The sequence below is a fragment of the Schistocerca piceifrons genome, chromosome 4 (assembly GCF_021461385.2).
Source record: "Schistocerca piceifrons isolate TAMUIC-IGC-003096 chromosome 4, iqSchPice1.1, whole genome shotgun sequence".
NCBI lineage: Eukaryota > Metazoa > Arthropoda > Insecta > Orthoptera > Acrididae > Schistocerca > Schistocerca piceifrons.
In genome coordinates, this window is record NC_060141.1 from 827,888,140 (window position 1) to 827,909,272 (window position 21,133).

Here is a 21,133-nt window from a genome sequence, read left to right on the forward strand (position 1 = left end):
AACTGGTGCCTAAAATTCTCAAGATCAAACCAAAAGAAGGTCGTGAAGATGTTCATACTGACACTCTGAATACCATTGAAAATGGCCCTAATTTCGTAGAAAGAGTGATAACATGTGATCGATCTCGGTTTTGCACTGCTGATCGAGAAACTAAGCGCAAATCCATGCATTAGAACGGCCCAACGTCATAAGGAGCGAAAAAGCTCGAATGACCAAATCAAGATTCAAAGCGACGATTGTTTCTTTTTCGATATTCGTGGAATTGTGTTCTTTCTTCTTCATTAGGCTCCTGAAGGTCAGACTGTCAACATTACTACCGTGAGGTTCTTGCTCAATTCAGTGAGAAGAAAAAAAAGGAGAGCCGAATTGTGGAAGAGCGAGTCACGGGTTCTTTCTCGAGACGTCGCTCCGGCTTCGTACCACATATGTTACGATGTTGCCAGCAAAGTACAGCATCCTAGTGTTAGAGCATCCTCTTCATTCGCTTGATCTAGCACCGTACGACTTTGATCTATTATCCACTGTCAAATCTGCGTTAAAACAAATATTTCAGTCAGTTAAAACAGTGAAAGAAAAGTGGAACGGTGACTAAGGAACTCATAGATGAAGACTTCCATCACTATAAAATTCTCTAGGAGTGTTGCAGAGATTGACGAAAGGACTACAGTGAGGGTGACAATAACTAAATATTTATGTTTTCGAAAGAAAGTGTTGTATAGAAATAGTATCGTTATTTTATAGCCAGCTCTTGTATTCACTAGGAAATGTACATTAAGAAGTTGTCTTGTCACAAGTTTGATTTTTCATTCAGAGTGAATGTGTGTACTTAGAAGCAAATTGCCTTGTTTCTTTTTCTGCCAGAGCAATTAGACGTTTCATTTTGACTTCAGTTCAGATAGAAAAACATGTAGTTAACAAGAGGATAAATCGTAAAGTCTTCTATTGTTTTCGAATTAATTATACTGCCTTATATTTACAGAATATTCGTGATCTCCATACCTGAGTATTAAAATACCAGTATTGCTACACGTACTTCAGAAACAGTGCATGTAAGATCCAAAAACCTCTTGAAGCCTTTTATCGCCGAAATGTCATTGTTGTTGTTGTGGTCTTCAGTCCTGAGACTGGTTTGATGCAGCTCTCCATGCTACTCTATCCTGTGCAAGCTTTTTCATCTCCCAGTACCTACTGCAGCCTACATCCTTCTGAATCTGCTTAGTGTATTCATCTCTTGGTCTCCCTCTACGATTTTTACCCTCCACGCTGCCCTCCAATGCTAAATTTGTGATCCCTTGATGCCTCAAAACATGTCCTACCAACCGATCCCTTCTTATTGTCAAGTTGTGCCACAAACTTCTCTTCTCCCCAATCCTATTCAATACCTCCTCATTAGTTACGTGATCTACCCACCTTATCTTCAGCATTCTTCTGTAGCACCACATTTCAAAAGCTTCTATTCTCTTCTGGTCCAAACTGGTTATCGTCCATGTTTCACTTCCATACATGGCTACACTCCATACAAATACTTTCAGAAACGACTTCCTGACACTTAAATCTATACTCGATGTTCGATGTTTCTCTTCTTCAGAAACGATTTCCTTGCCATTGCCAGTCTACATTTTGTATCCTCTCTACTTCGACCATCATCAGTTATTTTACTCCCTAAATAGCAAATTTCAGCCGTGACACATTCGCCGTTGAGGAGGTAGTTAAAGTTATGATGGGTCAGTATACGATGTCACCCACCGAAGGAATCGCAAAAGAATAGCCGTGTGTCAATGACGATTGCTTTATTTTGACACATTTGAGATGTATTTTTGGCGATAAGTATAAGTCTGTCGGATTATCCTTTAAACTATTCTACACAACTCGTTCATTTCCTGCGTGTTTAAAATCATTATCACCATATGCCTTTGGACAGGGGATAAGTACCAAAAGTCGCTTCACGAGACTGCGTTTTGTGGTTAGGTCTTCCATTGTCGTGGAAGGTACGCCGGTCAGTACGTCGTGATGCAGTGGTCGAGGAGCAAAAGCGAGTGTGCACATCGTTGCTCTGTCTTACTCATTGTGGGGGACCAGAAACGAGCAAAGAGTCTTTCCCCTGCGGGAAATACAGCGGCAGTAGGCGGCCAAGGCCGGGGCCGGGAATAATGTTGAAACTGCGCCATGCCGGGCCACGTCACGCCGCCCTCGCGGAAGCGCAGTCGCGGCGGCGGCTGGTTCGCGGAACGTGACGTGAAGCCAGCCGATTCATTCCACTCCGCTTCCTCATCTTCTCTTCAGTCACCGACGACAGGTCGTCTCAATGTTTGTATCAGCGTTACGGCCATTCCAGCCAAATGTACAACAAGATCAGACACAACCTTAATTGACACAGCCACCTAAAAAAAAAAGAAGTTTCTCTAAATTCATTTGGTAAACACAAGAATTTTCGGGACTGTTGATGAAATTTAATGTCTGTTGGTTAACGAATCTATTCACTACAGAAGCACAAGTCCCTGCAGAAACAATACTTCCTGTAACGCACCATTAGGACTACCGGAATCACGAGATTGTAGACTGGTTTCCCTGAACACTCTAAAGCTGTAGTAATATGGACCAATAACGTATAGCTAATGATATTTTATGTATGCAGTGTCGTTGGAAATTGTTGGGTCCTTTAGAAGATCTTTAGCTGAAGTAATGCTCACTGCCTCCTCCCGCATTTAAGAACAATGCTCTTAAACGCTTCCAAATGCCCGCCGTTTAAACGCTTCCAAATGCCCACCGTAAATATTCCACGGCCTTTAGCCACGTTCCCCAGCGAGTAAGTATGAGTTCTGGTGGAAGTGGTACGTTGGGAAGCTCCTCTCGAAATGATTGAATTGTTTTAGGTGCTTTAGTAAAAACCTTTTTGATGGTTGAAACTAGCGTATTTACATGTGGAAATTCGAGACGTATCGTCTCAGCTGCACGATCATGGCACCTCTTGATGCAATAATTTACCAACAGCCGTATGTATTGTAGAAATTTATTTTATTTTATGAACTGCTATGTGCTACCAGTTTCGGCATTACATTGATGCCATCTTCAGGCTCCACTCGTCATAGTCGTAAAATCGGTATACACGGAAGGAGCCATATAATCCGTGAATCAAATCGTCCTGCAACAGCTCTTGGTGGCCAGACGACACAGGTTTCTTGTTGATATCGGGTAATGCACCACACTTTCTAAACAAATTAGAAGTATTTTGAATATTTTTCAACCTGCTTAGGGTTATTAAAAAAATTACAAAGAAATTGGTGCAATATTTATTTCCAAAATGTTTTCTCAAATTGAGGTACCATTTAATCCAATGTTATACATTTCAAGGAGACCAAATTTTTGCCAGATACGCATGACTTCATGGCTGAGGTACTAGACCACTTTAATTCCACCTATTATGAATATTACAAGGATAAAAAATATCACATCTTACATTTTAATTTTTATAATTGTTTCCTAATAAAAATGTTATTTTTTCTACAATTTAGTTGATTGTGCAACAATGCTTAGCACTTCTACGTAAGTATGGACTATTGCAAGTTACAGAAAAAAATTTAGAGCAATGCTTTATAAACTTTAGGAAATATTTGTACCTGAATTCTGAAAATACATCTGGGGGAAAATGGGAATCAAGATATGAGTCCAATTAACCTGTGCCTCAGAACATTTCTGAAGCGTAGTCTTCATCCTGCAGTATTTCTTAATCTTCAAGCTTCCTCGTGGCATTCCTTTTAGCACTTCGTGCTTCTTTGGTAACTTGAACAGCGAATCTTTCAGCTTTGAAGAGCGAATCTTTCAGCTTCATGCCCCCGTTGTCTGTCACATGCAAGCAGTTGATCTTCCGTATTAGAGCCACATTTTATTCGTAAATTGCTCACGACTTCCAGCCTTGCTATCACTCCATCATTGAAACATTTCATTGCATGTAGTTCACCAACTTTTAATGTATTTAGTCCTACAAAAACATTCTTGGGCAATCTTTCCCAAATGCAATGGTTGAAATTTTCATTTGTATTCTGAGTGCCCCCATGAAGACATTTACTAAGCAAAACAGGCTCACTTAGGTCTCTAAAAATTGGTTTTATTTCATTCATAATAGGCTCAGGAAGAGACTGCTTATGATGGTATATTTGATCACTTTCTTTTGCTTTTTGGTAACCACACCAACAATCTGCTCCTTTAGGGCAAAGTCTGTGAACAGGGTGGTCATCTGTGGACAACTTACGAAAGTAGGTGGCACATACAGCTTTTCTCATTGCTGTAACATCATTCAGAGGTTCAGTTCGTCTAATGGCCAGTCGATAATAACTCTGAAGAAGATCTGTTTCAGTTTCTGTCAATCTGCCTTAGCCAGACAGATTTTCCATCAGGTCGCAACTATCCTTTCATTTCTCTTCGTAGCTTCCGCAGTCTAGCACACATCCTCTTTTGCACATGTCCACAGCACTCCAGTTTTGTTACCAAGGTATCACCATAAACATTGAACTCATTGATTATTTTGAAAGCTTTAGAGTCCCCATCGCCTAGGTACTTCGTGTATCTAGCTTTATAAACGGGCACAGACCTCTGAAATATTTGTAGAGCTCCATCACACTCCATACCTCCACTGTGACCATCATAATTCTTAGGACACTTGTTCAATATATCCTGGCAGGTGAGGCAGTACTTGGTCAGCACTCACCATCAAGTCTCCAGAGAAGTAACGCTTTCAACACCGTTCAGGGAACGATGTCCTTGACGTTGCCATGCCCCATCAAGTGCAGCAGTAATGTCCCTGGCTCCTCTAATATTTACAGTTTCTTCTTCTGCACGTTTCATAGATGCTTGAAACACAACCGTCAAGGCACATGAAAGTATTTTTGTGTACTTGCTGATCCTACTGGAAGGAGGAAGGTCCATTAAACCACAAAACGTTTGAGCAGCCTCTCTTCTCTTCCCTTCCCTTTCCTGTTGCACACATTGCATACACTAACTTCAAATTCACATCTGTTCGAAGTCATTTTCGAGGTCGATTTATTGCAGGATCCACGCAGAACAACTAATTTTGACGCTAAACCCTTCCTGCTACTTTGTTGTTCAGGTATTTCCAGACAGCCTACACCATCACATTGTTTACATTTCGCCACTTCCTTTATCAAAGGAGATAAGATGCCCAAATCAACAACAAAAAATCCACTACAAACAGCGTCATTGTTAACACAAAAATTTGAATCACCAAGAGGTGTGCCATGTGGGAGTTCCTTCCCTGAAGAACTGATACATAGGTTACTTTCAATAGTGTGGCTTGCTTTGGTTGTGAACTGGTTACCACGGAATTTCCTTTTATTGAATTTCTTTATGCGTGGCATAGTTCGTATTTATTTCATACTAAAGGATATGTACTTCCACAAATATACGTAGCACTTGGAATCATTTACGGACACTAGAAAGCTGCACTATTACCAACATATACAGTCCGCAGCTCGTGGTCTTCCGGTAGCGTTCTCGTATCCCGCGCACGGGGTCTCGGGTTCGATTCCCGGCGGGGTCAGGGATTTTCTGTGCCTCGAGATGACTGGGTGTTGTGTGTCCTCATCGTTGGCTCGCAAGTCAAGCCAAAAGGGACTTGCAATGCGACGGCCGAACTCCCGCCAACAATGCCATACATTCATTTCATTTCACCAACATATACAGTGCGATTTCTGTAACAGAAATGAAGGGGTTGTGGAGGCATACTTGACTTTAAAATTTGGTATATATAGGTCATTTTTCATTTGAAACCCTATCAATGTAATCAGAAAAGACTATAGAATTTAATAGTCTTAAAAAAATTTCGATGTTTCCACCATTTATAAGTACCCTGTATCCTTAAGGCTCTTTACGAGAGTTCTGAAGAGACCGCGACTGCAAGACAACTGTAGAGCATCTTCAACCTAGGTGACTGTAAATATTGACGGGGACAACGTAATGAACGAATGAGATCTCCGTTCTGTAGGTGTAAAATACCGACCTCAGAAAGGACATTCAGACGAAAGCTGATATTGGAAGGAAATCATCCGTGTTCTTTCGAAGAAACCATCCCTGAATTCGCGTTGAGCAATTCGGGGAAATCACGAAAAACCAAAATAAGAAGCACGAGTCTCCCGAATACGAGTCCATTGACTCGGGCACTCCAGCAGCCAACTCGGCACCACATGCAGTGAGTGTTAAACTACCGTGGCACTCGCTCCAAGTAAGCGAGGAAAATCACCGTTTGTGCGATGACCTTGACCGACTGGGGGCCTTCAAATCTGGGCAGTTGGGCTCGTGTCGCCTCGACTGCGAAGAGTCGTTTGAGTCAAATTATCGCGTGCTTCTGTTACAGGCGGGTAGCGATGCGACATAGACAGAAACTAAACACGACAAGGTAACAGTTTTTGGTAATGACTCTGGCGTCATTAGTATTTCTTCTCGTACCACGAGTAGGGAGCAACGCCGAACAAAGTTTATAATAGTGCTTTAGCTATATTTTAAAGACTGCATCACCGGACGAAACTGGTCTAAACGAGTTTGTAAATCACTTTTGTGGAATCGGCCAACAGTTGGCATGCAAATAAAGCGGGGAGGCATGTGTGGCACGTGCTCGCACCGTGTTTGGATAGGTCCGCTTTAAGCTGCGCGAAGCGGCGGAAGCAGCGACGACCGCTTATTGATTGGGGTGTCGCGTCGCCTCGGCGTGTTCCACTGCACTCGTTGGACGCCCACTGCTAGAGGAAAGCAAAGGGAAAGCGCCGCTGTTCGAAACACTCACGCTTTTATCGAACGAGAAGACATTGTTGTCGGAGCTAGGAAAACCGTGTTTGAAGTGCGAGCGTCGTTTTCGTGCGCTTGTCTCCCCGTGCGCACAAATCTCTTCGCTCCTGACGTCTTACCAGTCTCACTGTTAACACGGAATGCGTCACATCTTGTGCGATACCCTGCTTTTATCTGGCAGCTTTCGGTTAGTGGAGCTTAGTCATCCTGTTTAAATTTTCAGTTACGGAAGAAACGATGTCGATTTAAATAACCGGACAAATATTGTCTTACGTTTTGATAGTTGCATTCGGTGTTTTGGATACACTTCGTTCGGCAGGCAATTGTGCGACGTGTTAAAGTACTTGCCAGTGCATCCAGTTTCTGTACGAACGTCGTTTCCTTTGGAATGCCACGCAGCGAGAACTGATAGTTAACGACACAGGAGAGATAACCACGACGCGGAGGAAAGGTGCAATAGCGTCGGTTTGTCGGAGCCGGGGGCGACGACCCCGCGCGCCTAACCCAGTTACGTGGAGTCTGCTGCAGCTAGGCGCCTGCCCCGCTCGCTATCGATTGCTTACGCCGGCCTCGGTCTGCACGAGCCGAGCCGCCCGTGGCCAAAACAGACCACAGAACAGCAGGTACCAACGAAAAGACCAGCGAAACGGCCGAACGTGAGCTGCCGAAACTGCTCCGTTAGTCGGGTAGCGGCAGCAGCGAGGCTAGGGAGCTCCTCAGCTTGTAGGTCGTTTTTCTCTGTTCTCGGACACCAGTTCGTATGTGTAGCGAAGTGAGAATGTCAGGGTGCTCGCGCTGGTAATCGTTTTCGCTAGTTTCTTTTTCAGACCACACTAGTCTCTGACTGTGAATGATACTAAATTGATAAAAGCGCAGACGGGGCTGTGAGCAGCCTAGCTAACACCTGCGGATGGACTGTGCCGTGGGACAGTGTCGCAGGCAGGTTTCCCACATGTCCAGGAGGCAGTTCTCATCAGCACACGCTTCGGCGAAGGAAGAAACGCAGCTTCTTTATGTAACGCCTGAGTCCGCACGTGCGGTCAGCACGTCGTGTTGCACTGCAGCTCTGGTCGCACGAGACGTGTCGCTGTGAAACGACTTTGGTGCTGTCTGTAGCGGTGTGTACGAATGGCTCCAAGTTTCCTCTCGACCGATCCCTTCTTCTAGTCAAGTTTGGCTATAAATATTTGTTTCTCTTCAAATCAATTCAGTAGTTCTTAGACACATCGAATCGTCAGCATTTTCCTTTAGCGCCGTGTTTAAAAAGCTTTTATTCTCTTTGTGCTAACTGCTTATTCGCGTTTCACTACCGTAAAAGTCAACACTCCAGACAAATACTTTCAGTAAAAACGTCTAGCACTTTCATTTATGTCTAAATTTCGGAAACATTTTCGTCACTATTGCCAGTCTCTCTGCATCGGCCATAGTCTGATATTTTGCTGTCCGAATTGCAAAACTCGTCAACTGCTTTTAGTGTCCCGTTTCCTAATCTAATTCCCTTAGCATTGCCCGATTAAGTACGGCTACATTTCCCTACCCTTGTTTTACTTTTCCCGATGCTGGCCTTATAACCCTCTTTTCGAGACACTATCCACGCCGTCGAACTGCTCTTTCGAGTCCTTTGCCGTCTCTGGCAGAATTACAGTCTCATCAGGATGCCTCCAAGATTATATTTCTTCTCCCTGAAGTTTAATTCTCTTTTTCAAAGCAGGCGACACCTACATACATTTTTCATCTCAAAACGAGCTTTAGAAAGGCGAATACGAGCCAAAATTCGTTAGGATCTTGTCCAGGTCAGCAATGCGGGGTTGCTGCGCTGTTGCTAAACATCACGTACGTGAATATGGCCTCGATTTTGAGTGTCTGGCAATATTTTTCATTTTGCTTCCACTCGTTACGGCTTCCGAGGCTACACGTAGATACCTGCGAACAGAAGCAACTGCTACACGAGAGTGAAGATCCCAACTCATTGACTGTTGCGCAGTGGACCGGATGTGAAGCACGGCGAAGCGTGGCCGTGGCACGCGTGCCCAGCCGTGACGTCTGCAGCTCGGAGAGACCGGCAGTCTGACTCAGTCAGCAGGCGGTACTTACCTTACCTTACCCCTGCCCTTCACACACGTCTTGCCCTTACGGGGAAAACCTGTGCTGCGTTTCTTCTAAAGAAGCGTAACTTTTAGCTTTTTTCCGATCTCAGCCTGCACAAACTGATTTCTGTCCCATTCTCTCTGACGTATTATAGCATCATTGCTTGTGAACACGTTTGCCCGTTCCTTACACATCTCCCCTTTGCTATAAATCCAGTAACGCGGACAAGATAGCGAATTACTGAATCCTAGTAGTATTTTACTTCAATGACCACCAAAAATAAAATTCTATTATTAAATTTTATTTTCAGCCTCAGTAAGTAAAGTAATTCTTGCGTCCGTTATTTAAGACTTCTAATGCTCAAGTGTTGAGGACGTTCCATACGTTACGCAGAAGCGAAGCAACTAGCATGTTCGCACAATCTTTTATTTTGTAAAAGAAGACGCTTTCATTAGACACGGAAAACAAGCTCGGATTGAGAGGGCCGAGGAATAACATTGGCCGCGCCCTTTCAAAGGAACCATCCTAGCATTTGCCATAAGGGGAATCACGGAAAACGTGAATTTGTACGGTTGGACGGGGTTTGAGCCGCTGGCCTCGCTAATAAGAGTCCAGTTCGCCAGACACCTCGCTTCTCATTTATCTTCATTTCAAATTTTCTCTTATTCGACATTACTTACGTAGTATTAAAGTCACATTGCAGTACGCGCGCGGTTTTTTTTAACACTAGAATGCACTTGTCTTTTTTGGTAAGTGTTTAGCACCAGTTTTCTTACATCATTCCGGATGCTCTCGTTATGTAGTCCTAATTTCATCTAGTCCTCATTGCGTGTTTCAGTGATATGTTCCAATTCGCTTTAACCTTCAAAATCCCCTTTTCGAGTTGTTCAGTTGGAAATTTGATTTTCGCGATGTATGCTGCAAACGCCGTGTTGCTAATGATTCAAACGAGACTTCTGGTGGCGATCTCTGAAGTAAAACCAGATTTAGTGATCCAACAAGGGGAGTGCACTGCAAAAGGTATCTAGCAATCCTCCACCCTGAAGATTATTTTTCTTAATGCCAACCATGGAACACATTGAGTGAGTGAGTGAACGAGTGAACGAACAGCGCCTCGAATGTCAATGACGCCGTATGAAAATCTTTGTGTTGTAAATATGTTTTTGTACTGTCATGTTTGCAAAAATTGCCTTCACCTTTTTAACATTAACCCCACCTAATCTCAGGCGTGCTATGAATATTCCACTTAATTTTATGTCGAAGCGATTCCCGTGCAGTAAAATTGAGACCATAGTTGGTTTGCCGTTCGGAAAGTTGCTCCTGTTCTGACTTGCTAGAGGAGTTGATTACAAGTAAGCGTTTGCTTTCCTGGATCTTTTAAAGACCGGAACAGTAGCGCTCCTTTATTCCTGAGCTCGTTTGGCGCCAAGGGTGGCGTGCGTTGCCCAGCAACCATCGGCCTGGCGGCTAGCCCAGATCAATGCCGTGTCGCGCAGCTGATGACGTAACTCGTGCGTCACCACTTCCGGTGTCGTCTGGCGGCCGGTCGCGCGCTAAAGCTATGCTTCTCGGAACATAAACAACATTTCATTGTACGAAACGACTGGTTCCCAACTCATTTTGTGTTGTACCGAAAATCTGCAGCGGCACTGTAACCGGAAACACTTGTCAGCCACAAATCGCTAACTGATCGAAGTGGCGAACTTTGTCTCGGGAACTTGACGTTGACCTTGCTATATGGGACTTCCGCTGCTGTGTACTAATTACTGAAATACTTGAACAGCTTTCAAAGTGAGTTTTAGTTGGAAGCAGCCAGCCAGCTCGTCGTGGAATTGTGAGCCAGAGCCGAGGTGGCAGAAATTTATCTTGTCTAGTATATCACTCAGTTTGTTATCCTCCTTTGCTGAGTTCCCTGCAGTGGTCGATTCATATTGGCACAGTATATTTAATTCTACCCAATGTTGCTAAAATTATCATCAGTTTAAGGGAGTATCTGCTTTATGTGAGGTCACAATTGTAGGCGAATCCTTATCAGATTTGCATTCATGGCAGTTGAAATCTTAAATAAAACTGTAATTTTTCTCTAATTAGCTTTCAGCTATTGAAACACTCATTTGTGCCCTGTATAGATGGCTTTGTAGTATACTAGTATGGAACGTGTAAAAAATTAATACATTCTTGTGCCTTAATATTCTTAGGGCATCAGAATTACTGTAGTGTGATATGTGTGTTAGATAATTCTTGCTGCTTCACACCCTCTGATATATAAACAATGTATTTTTCATTTCTTACACATGTATAAGTAATTATTGTTGTGCAGTAGCGAGAAACCTACGTGTTTGTATGTGTGGACAGTTCGAGTAAGTAGCGTTTACAGTGTCCTTTTGTTAGCCATTGAAATTTTTAACCCCAGCCTGTAATCTTCTGTTTTACCAGTTTACCAAATTGCATAATTCTTTAAATTGATCTATACTGAAATATATACTAATCTGGCCTTTTTCAGGAAAAAGGTACATCACTGCCAGCACAGCGATTAAACAAGCATCCGTCCCGAGGTCTCCTGAGGCACATATTACAGCAAGTGTATAACCAGGCTGTCACTGATCCAGAGAAGCTAAACCAGTATGAACCTTTCTCACCAGAGGTACACATACATGTTGTGTTTGTTTCCTTCTCTCATACTTATCTTGTACAGCCACTAGCTGAATCTGATATATTCCGTGTTGCATTTGATTTTGCAAAGTGTGCAGTGTGTCATTTTTCTACTTCATTGTTGTATAAAATTGACTGAAACTGGTGTTATATGAACTGTTGTCTACAGTGAGCTTGTAGACATAAGTCTAGATAAACATAATTGTATGTTTACATAATTACCAGAGACCAGACATAACACCACGTTAATGACAAACACTCTCCATAATCAAGTGAGAACATGCTGTTCTTACCACTTCCCATTTGACAGTCATAAAGACAAAGATCTGTGAGTTTCTTATACATTTACATTCAAAAGATAATTTTATTTTGGCATTCTACTGTATTTTATTGCTGGTGTCCTCAAGTCACCAGGTTGATATATGTTTACCTTCTAATGAAAAGTAAAGATAACCATACTTTGCTGGTATTTATTTTCATTTTATTTATTCTATCGTAAATGGGTTCGTGCAATGCCCCATACAACCACACAGAACATCAGGCAAAATTAAATACCTTAGGAGATCATAGAACATGAGCAATGTGAAATTTTAAATATTGATATTTGAACACTTCGTTATGAGTATCTCAATTTCGTAGAAGTGTTGCGAAATAATGACCACCGGAAGTAAAAATTTGCTTTTTAAGGTGTTGTTTATTACTGAGTAAATTTTGCAGCTAATGGAAACACAGTTTATTCACTTGCATTGGAGGGCACAAGAAGAAGTTAGAAAACTTATACTCACTATTGTTTTACCACCTAGTGCCTTCCACCTGTGAATTCTGGAACTTTGGCAATTATGTTGTAGAATTGCAAATCAGACCTCATACACCTCTTCTAGTATTCACATTTGAGAGAGAACTCTTGCATTATCACAATCCTCATATTTTCAACATGGCACAGAAATTGCTGTGCTTTCTGCTGTACTTTTTGAAGGGATACGGAAAGCATCTAATTAAAATTGGTCAAATGGAGAAATTATAATTGGTTATTTCTTACTGGAATCAAAAACAGCAACCAATAACACTTGATTCATTATTCTGAATGGAATCATTAATGGTTCATGTACATACAGTTCTCCACGTACATTTAGATTGGAATACAAATTTTGGTAGTATTTGTCTCGAGTGTAGTGACAGTTAGGTGATACACTACAGGCAAGAAGTCAATAGAAGATTTTGAAATGCTGGCGATTAGACTGTTAGATCAGATAAATAATGAAAAGGTACTACATCTAACTGGGGAGAACAGAAATTTGGGGCACAACATAACTAAAAGCAATGATCAGTTGATAGAATACATCTGGAGGCATCAAGTAATGGTCAGTGTGGTAATAGAAATTGTAGAGGGAGACCGAGGCGTAAGTAGAGTAAGCAGGTTAAAGCATTTACATCACTTCACAAAGATGAGGGGACTTGCATGGAGAGCTGCAGTGGTTCAAGTTTCTGAAAGCAGACAGAGCTTCCATTTTGTTTTTCCAGTTGATAATATCAGCTCCAACCTTGAACAAATTGAATATAACATTGTTGTTGCATTGTGTTCAGTGTAAATGGGGAATTTTGCAGCTAAAATAGCAGAAAATAAGTGCACAGAATGATATGTTTTCATAATATGAAGAGCTGTAGATATAAAGCACCTTTATTGCAATACTTTAAAGATTTATCTTGGACCTACAGTCAGTTGCATTCATATTTCGAATGTAATATATATTTTTACCCTTTGTTGTGTGGACTGCCGGCCGGAGTGGCCGAGCGGTTAAAGGCGCTACAGTCTGGAACCGCACGACCGCTACGGTCGCAGGTTCGAATCCTGCCTCGGGCATGGATGTGTGTGATGTCCTTAGGTTAGTTAGGTTTAAGTAGTTCTAAGTTCTAGGGGACTTATGACCACAGCAGTTGAGTCCCATAGTGCTCAGAGCCATTTGAACCATTTTGTTGTGTGGACTTAAAAAAATTGTTCATCAGCATAAATGTGTTTGCAGGTTTATGGTGAAACATCGTATGATCTTGTATGCCAAATGATTGATCAAATAGAAATAACAAAGGATGATGTATTTGTTGACCTGGGATCAGGAGTTGGTCAAGTGGTTTTGCAGATGGCAGCAGCAACACCTTGCAAAATATGTTTTGGCGTTGAAAGAGCTGAAATTCCATCGATGTATGCCGAGGTAAATTCAATTTTAATTTGTTACAGAAGTTGAGTTATTCAATTAGTGATATAGTTTTGACCAAATAACAAATTTATATATACTGACTGTACAAAATGAAATGAGTTCCGAATGTAACATCTCATTACCCTTTGTTGATTTTCTAGTTACTAAAATGTATTGGTAAACGACCAAACTACTATGAATATCAACGGTACGTTTATGTGTGTTCTAATCACAACTTTCTTTTTAATGTTCACTAGGCTATGAACGTACACTTCCGTAAATGGATGCGTTGGTATGGGAAGAAATATGGAGAGTATCGCCTTATAAAAGGAGATTTCCTGAATGACGAACATCGTGAAAAGATTATCAGTGCAACCATTGTGTTTGTCAACAACTTTGCATTTGGACCAACAGTAGATCACATGTTAAAAGAACGGTTTGCAGATCTCAAAGATGGAGCCCGAATAGTGTCATCGAAATCATTTTGTCCTCTGAACTTCCGCATAACTGATAGGAATCTTAGTGGTAAGATTACTGTTCTGTGTGCATTACAGTACACGTTATATATACTGAAATAAGAATATATGGTTTGCAGATAATAAGTATTTTGCTGTGTTCAAAATTATTACTTGCTGTTCTGATGATAAATGTATTTTGTTTTGCAGCAAATTGTGGATCTCTTAAAAATCTTGAGAATGGTAGGCCATTTTCCGTAGACTTCTGTATTTCAGCTGTTGTGCAGTACAGTTTGAGATTTTTTATGCAGTTTTAATTGCTTTACAAAGTGTCTTTAATTTGTAGGAGAAGCAGCATTTTGTCATCATTCCAAATACCAAACTACTACTTCTCCTTCTTCTTCTACTACTACTACTACTACTACTACTACTACCACCACCACCACCACCATCCTTTGTAGCCCCTGGCTGGTTCTGTGTGCAACATAAGCCTCTCCATCTTTTCCTGTCCTTCCACCACATTTCTCTCGCCAGTCTGCTCCTCTCTTCTCCACTCTATAGATTCATGCATGTCTCTTTCTTTCTTGAGGTATATCCACTGATACTGTCATTTCGTGAGCATGTCATGGTGTGCCGCTGACTTCTATTGGTTTAACATGTCCATTCCATCATAATCTTATCCTTTTTACTGACTCCTGCATGGGCTCCTCTTTCATTATTTCTCTCGCTGCCTCATTCTTAACTTTATTAATTCTAGTCGGTCATACCCTGTTCCTTTGAAATTCCCTTTTGCAGGTCTGTATCTTGCTTACCTGCCGTTTTTTCATTACTCACAGTAGTGTGAGTGAGTATTGGATCATAGTATGCTTATTATAACACTTTTGTGTTCTAGTGGTTCTCCTTGTCCTGAAATAGGCTTCTTACACTCTGTACAAATAAGTGTCCTTGCCTTACCCTTTCACTGACCTCTTTATCATATCTTCAACTGTCTTTTCTTAAGCTCTCAAGATAGTTCTCACTTTCTTTAGTATTTGACCTGTAATACTTACATACTCTCTTCTTCTTCTTCTTCTTCTTCTTCTTCTTCTTCTTCTTCTTCTTCCTTATATACTCTCATCGTATTCCTAGCGGTCACCGTCGCTTCACGTGTATTTGTATTAAATTTTGATCTATGCCGTCCCAGTACTTCCTCCCGTACCTTTAGCTTTTCTTATTCCTCTCCTCCTCCATTTCCCCACACCATTTAATCACCAACAAACATAATTTATTTCACACCACCACCCACCGCCTACTGCACACTCTTTTCTAGGATCTTCTCAAATACGCTGGCAGTATGATACATATGACACATCAAAGTTATTCTTCTACAATTTTTGCAAAGTTTCCTGCAACCCTTCTAAAAAGTTAGTACTGTGGTTATCTTTTTCCAGTCTTTCGGTGTTCTTTCTTTTCATAAGGTTCTCGTGACATTATGGAACCACTGTCTATGTACTTACTTCATCCAGTTGAGGCACTTTTCCTTCTTTCATATTCTTTATTACTTCATCCATTTCTGTCCACGTTATGTCTGTCTCAGCATTGCCTACATCCCCAGGCACCTAATTTTCCTCATCCGTCTTTCCATTGGGGTGGGTTTAGCAATTCTTAAAAATAGTTCTTCCACATCTCCTCGAATTGCTTTCTTTCTTTTTTTTTATTGTTTGCTCCGACACTTTCCGTCGTGCCTCTCTTTGCCTTAACCGATCCGTAGAGGACCTTTTTATTGTCCTCACACATGTCTTTCCCTATTGTTGCCCGCTCTTCCATCCATTTCCTCTTCTCCCTTACTACCTCTCAGCCACCATCTTCTTCTCAGTTTATTCCTTTATTGATTTGTGTTCTCTCTCTTGAAACCACGTCCAGAATTCCTTGGTTTTTCTTTGCAACTTCCTCCTTTACTGTGTCATTCTACCAAGATATTTCTTTCCGCCTTCTCTTATCACTGGGTCCTCTGCACATTTTCTGCAGCTTGCATCACCATTGTTTCGAACTCTCCCCATTTCTCTTTACTGACTGCATCTTATTGTTTGGTACATTATTCATTATTTTTCAAATTATTCTTTGAATTTCTCTTACTTCAACTTCCACACTCTCGCCATACTTTTCTGTCTTTCTGCCCCTTAATCTCTCTAACCGTCACTATTAAAAGGCGATGATACTATCTAGGGTTCAGATGGTTTTGCCTCAACAACTGTGACAGTTCTGGTCAGAAATTATGTAGTTGTATCACAGATTTACTCATTAAGTCTTACTTGATTATGTAATGACTTTCTTTTTTAAACCTGGTGTTTCCGATTGCCAGTCCATTCCTTTCTACTCCCAGCAATTACACATGTCCTTCACTTTCCTTCCCCACATCTGCATTTAAATCTCTCATTATCATGATTTTCTGTCTGGTTAATTTTTTCTGCATTTCTCCTTCATAATGCTCCTTTGCTTTAGCAGAACATCCAACTTGATACATATGCTTGGGGAATCAAATGCCAAAGTATTAAACATTTAAAATTAAGAGTACAACATGTTTCACTATCTATTACTATAGTTGTCTGTGATTTGAGTAATCGCAGAAGGCGAGATCTTTTCATATGATCTTTCAGATGCATGTTATCAAAGAAATAAGCCATGACAGTATGCATTGAGAATGGTTAATTATGATATTTTGTGTGTTACCAGCTAATAAGCACTAGAGACCCACTGTTTTATCTGAAATAGCAACTTAAACATGACTCTCCTGTGCACAGAGTCAACCTATCTTTCTTCTATATGCACACCACATTCTAAGAGTATCTATTTCTTTCAGTAATATGATATTCCTGAACCAGAAAAAAGGCTCTCATTGGTGTAATCATATGTATAACATTGTGTGAACCTATTAGAGTTAACATTTATTTTGTGTGTGCAAATATAACCACACACAAAATTGTATGTGTGTTATTATTATTATTATTATTATTATTATTATGATGATAATAATAATAATAATAATAATAATGTTAACATCCATTATTATTATTATTAATTATCATAATAATAATAATGTTAACATCCATTTTATTGTGTAAAAATGGCATTCTGTTCACTTCTCTTCAAAACTGGATAGTGTAATGTTTAACATAAAATCCCATACATACAACATACATTAAAAGTTTTTTCAGTATCTCTTTAATCTTCCAAGTCAGCAGGATATTGAGCCTGAATATGAGTCGAGCTAGTGAATTTTCGTGCAATGAAGAAATTGGCTTCAGAGTATCAGTGTGTTACATCTTCAAGATGTATGAAATACACCAGTTTAAAAAAATTACACGCGCGTGCGCGCACGCGCACACACACACACACACACACACACACACACACACACAAAACACACCTGTTTTTCTCATTTATATTTTTTAATGTCATGCACTCACCTTTTGTTATATAGTCTTTTATGTCTTTCCTTATCACCCAGAATCTGGCAAACCGTGTCTCGCTTATCAGCAGAGGAGAGAGAGTTGATTTGGTCTCTTGGCAGCTCCCAAAACGTATCTCTCCACCCAATCACTGGGAAGTAGGCTACATCACAAGCTTGGTGGCAAATCCTGTTTACAAAAGACATGTTTACAAAAGACATTCCAGCCAGTTTTACTCTTCAGTTTATTTCTTTCGATGTCAGTACTTCGACAACCCTACGTGCACAAGTCATCAGCTGGTTCTACAATTTAATTTGTACAACTATCTTTTTGATTAGTTGAATGTGCATCATTTTTGTATTTTTTACAAACAAATTTTCAAGACTTCTTAAACTTGCTCCATTCAAGTCTTCCATCGGTTCTCGAAGTTAACATGCCCTGAAGGCTAACATGGGAGTGCATCTTGCTCTTTCCAGATTTAGGGACGTGAAGACACTCTCTGACTGCTGAGATGTCCACTTACATACTCTGCAGACAACTGTGAAGTACACAGCAGAGGACAATCGACACAATGCCTCGTGTAGGGTTTCTGCCTGTTCCATTCGTGTATGGAGCACTGAAAGAATGACTGCTCAAATACCTCTGCTGCTTACTTGACCTAAGGCTAAGCCTAAGTGATCATTCAGTTTAATATTGCTGAAACTAGTTACATCCACATATTTGTAAGAGTTGAGTAATTCCAACTGTGACTCATTGATATTGCCACCATAATATACCATTTTTCTGCATTTTGAGAAGTGCATTATTTTACATTTCTGTAAATACATTGCAAGTTGCCAGTCTTTGTAGCACATTGAAATCCCGTCACTAATTTTGTCGGATACTCTATAACATGATGCATACTTTTAATTATAAATGTTGGTGTCATACCGAATCGAAAAAGTTTTGGAAGTCAATTGTACGTCATCACTCACTACTTGGAAATGGACTGTTGTGACTGTCCACATATATGGCCAGCTTAGTCCTTTGACAGACTGAAATCTATTTTACAGTGCGGTTGCTAGTAATTGCAATGAATAATTTATGGAGAGGAGAGTGATAGCTGTAGTTTTTTTTTAATTGTCTTCTTTTGTGAAGAAAGCTTGCTGTACTGTTTTAATTTTGAGGATTGTTCTTTTTGAGACATTACGTAAATGAACAAGCAGTTCCGTTCGGATTTCTTTTCCTTGTGGTTTAATAATTTGCAATTAGACAGAAAGGAATTAAAGGTGTTAGTTACCAGTCAAATTGAAAATTTGTGCTGGACTAGGATTCGAGCCCAGGTCTTCTGCGTAGTAGGCAAGAGGAATGAGTCTGATGAGCAGGAACACTACGTCAGTAGTGTGTGCTACAAGTTCAGAATTTGGGTCTGCTTGCTAGGATAGTTGTGCAGTTGTAGTGACGTGTCCAAATGGCATAGTGGTCACCGCGTCTCTAGAATTAAGTGGGAGACCTCGGTTGGAATTCCGGTCTGGCATAAATTTTCTGCTTGCCCCATTGATATAAATCAGTGCCCAATGACAGCTAATGCCTTTAATTCTGTTGTGCCTCGATTCGTAATGGCTGCAGGATCAAACGGTGTGTGTTCTTTTGGACATGTATGTTATTTTACTCACACAAATGAATAAAGAAATTTTCAAGTGTGTATAAAATTTTCACCTTGTTTTTAGTTACTGTGGCATTTAAAATTCAGAGCGATAATAGTCGGTGCCTACCAAACATAAGTTTCTATTTTGATTTATTGCCCCCTTTTTCCTATATAAATATTTTGTAGTCAGGGCGAACAGGCTTAGATGGTGGGGTCATGTTACACGCATGGGAGAAGCAAGGTTACCCAAGACTCATGGGTTCAGCAGTAGAGGGTAGGAGGAGTCGGGGCAGACCAAGGAGAAGGTACCTGGATTCGGTTAAGAATGATTTTGAAGTAATAGGTTTAACATCAGAACAGGCACCAATGTTAGCACTGAATAGGGGATCATGGAGGAATTTTATAAGGGGGCTATGCTCCAGACTGAATGCTGAAAGGCATAATCAGTCCTAGATGATGATGATGATGATGATGATGATGATGATGATGATGATGATGATGATGAAATATTTTGTAATACAATTGGGTTGACAAAAAAACCTACTCGCTAAGTGGCAGCAGAGGAAAACACGCATCGACCTCTGGCAGACGGGTTGAAGGGGAAGGAAAAGGAATGAAGGAAGAGGGATGAAGGAAAAGGACTGGTAAGGCTTAGGAAATGGGGAGAATTCAGTCAAGTCATCCAGAACCCTAGGTCAGGGGAGGCTTAGTGGGCAGCTGTGACCCTATGGATGTATCTCCGTCTCGGATGATTACCAGCCTGCAGGAGGGATAGACCAGAGATCTTGATTTGATTTATCCACTTGTTAATTGCTCTCCCCCTTGATCTCATATGCTTGAACTTTCTTTACACAAGTTTTTTCTCTATCTCTTCTCACAATATGGCAAGAGAACAAGAGAATCTTTTGGTGGACACTGGAGATGCCAAGTTGCTTGATAATGGACACATTTGTTCCTCTTTCGGTCCATTTTATGTGCACCATCCTGTGTCAGCATGAGAGCTCAAATGAATTGACATGCTGCTTGTCTCTGCCTGCAAGGGTCAGTGTCTCACAACGATAAAAGAAGACTGAAAAAAAGATTGTTTCGACAGGCTGGTTTCTTGTGCTATATATTATCACTCTGTTATGCTTGTTCTCGGTGAGCTACTTCGCAGCCACCCACCCTAGCAGGATCCATCTTCTAATCTCATCTTTGCAGCTCCATGTGTTAGAGATGATTGACCCACAATAAAGCAATTATCGTGAGTGTGGAATTGCTGAGACTGATGTCTAATACGTGTAGTAGACTGTCCTTTACTTCTGTTAGTAGCTCAGCGAGTAGCTGTGTTTCTATTTTACTCTGCGTCTCAGTAGTGTGTGATCACTTTTGGAAAATGAATTAAGACTGTCTCATCCTGTATAATCTTTTTGTTGCTTAATAAAAATATAACAAATTTAATTTTTAGTTTAATTTTGTCACTATCCTGTCCATTTTCTGTTTTTCTCTGTAAAGAATGCATTAAAGGGCAGATGTGTTGTTACTCTTGGTAAGTTATTCGTCAGTCTGCCCCACATTGTACCAAAAGTGTGTCTGAATAAATAATTTTAACTCTCTCATTAAAAATGTTTCATTATCATTTTGTTCTGGGATTTACTGCCATGTGTCAGTTTCTGCAAATTTTCATAATATCAGCCCATTGGTGCGTAGATACGAATAATTTCCAGGGAATAACATTCATTCATTTTTAAAACACATCTCGTTATTCTGCATGAGGATGCTCCACTGTCTGAAACTGTTTTTAGTTTTCATGTTTACAGTGTGGTTTAAACAAGGATTTCCTCCTTGCTCTGTTGTGTCCACCGCTCATGGTGTAGCAGCTAGCATTGCTGCCACTGGATCACGGAGTCCCGGGTT

General features: G+C 40.7%; 1 protein-coding gene across 1 annotated transcript in view; it reads left to right on the plus strand.

Annotated features, from left to right (window-relative positions):
• Positions 1 to 21,133, plus strand: part of LOC124794700 (histone-lysine N-methyltransferase, H3 lysine-79 specific) — a 209,582-nt gene that overhangs the window by 92,305 nt on the left and 96,144 nt on the right. The window contains 3 exon segments of the mRNA XM_047258267.1: positions 11,387 to 11,527; positions 13,557 to 13,742; positions 13,985 to 14,252. Of these exon segments, the coding sequence (XP_047114223.1) occupies positions 11,387 to 11,527; positions 13,557 to 13,742; positions 13,985 to 14,252 (595 nt within the window).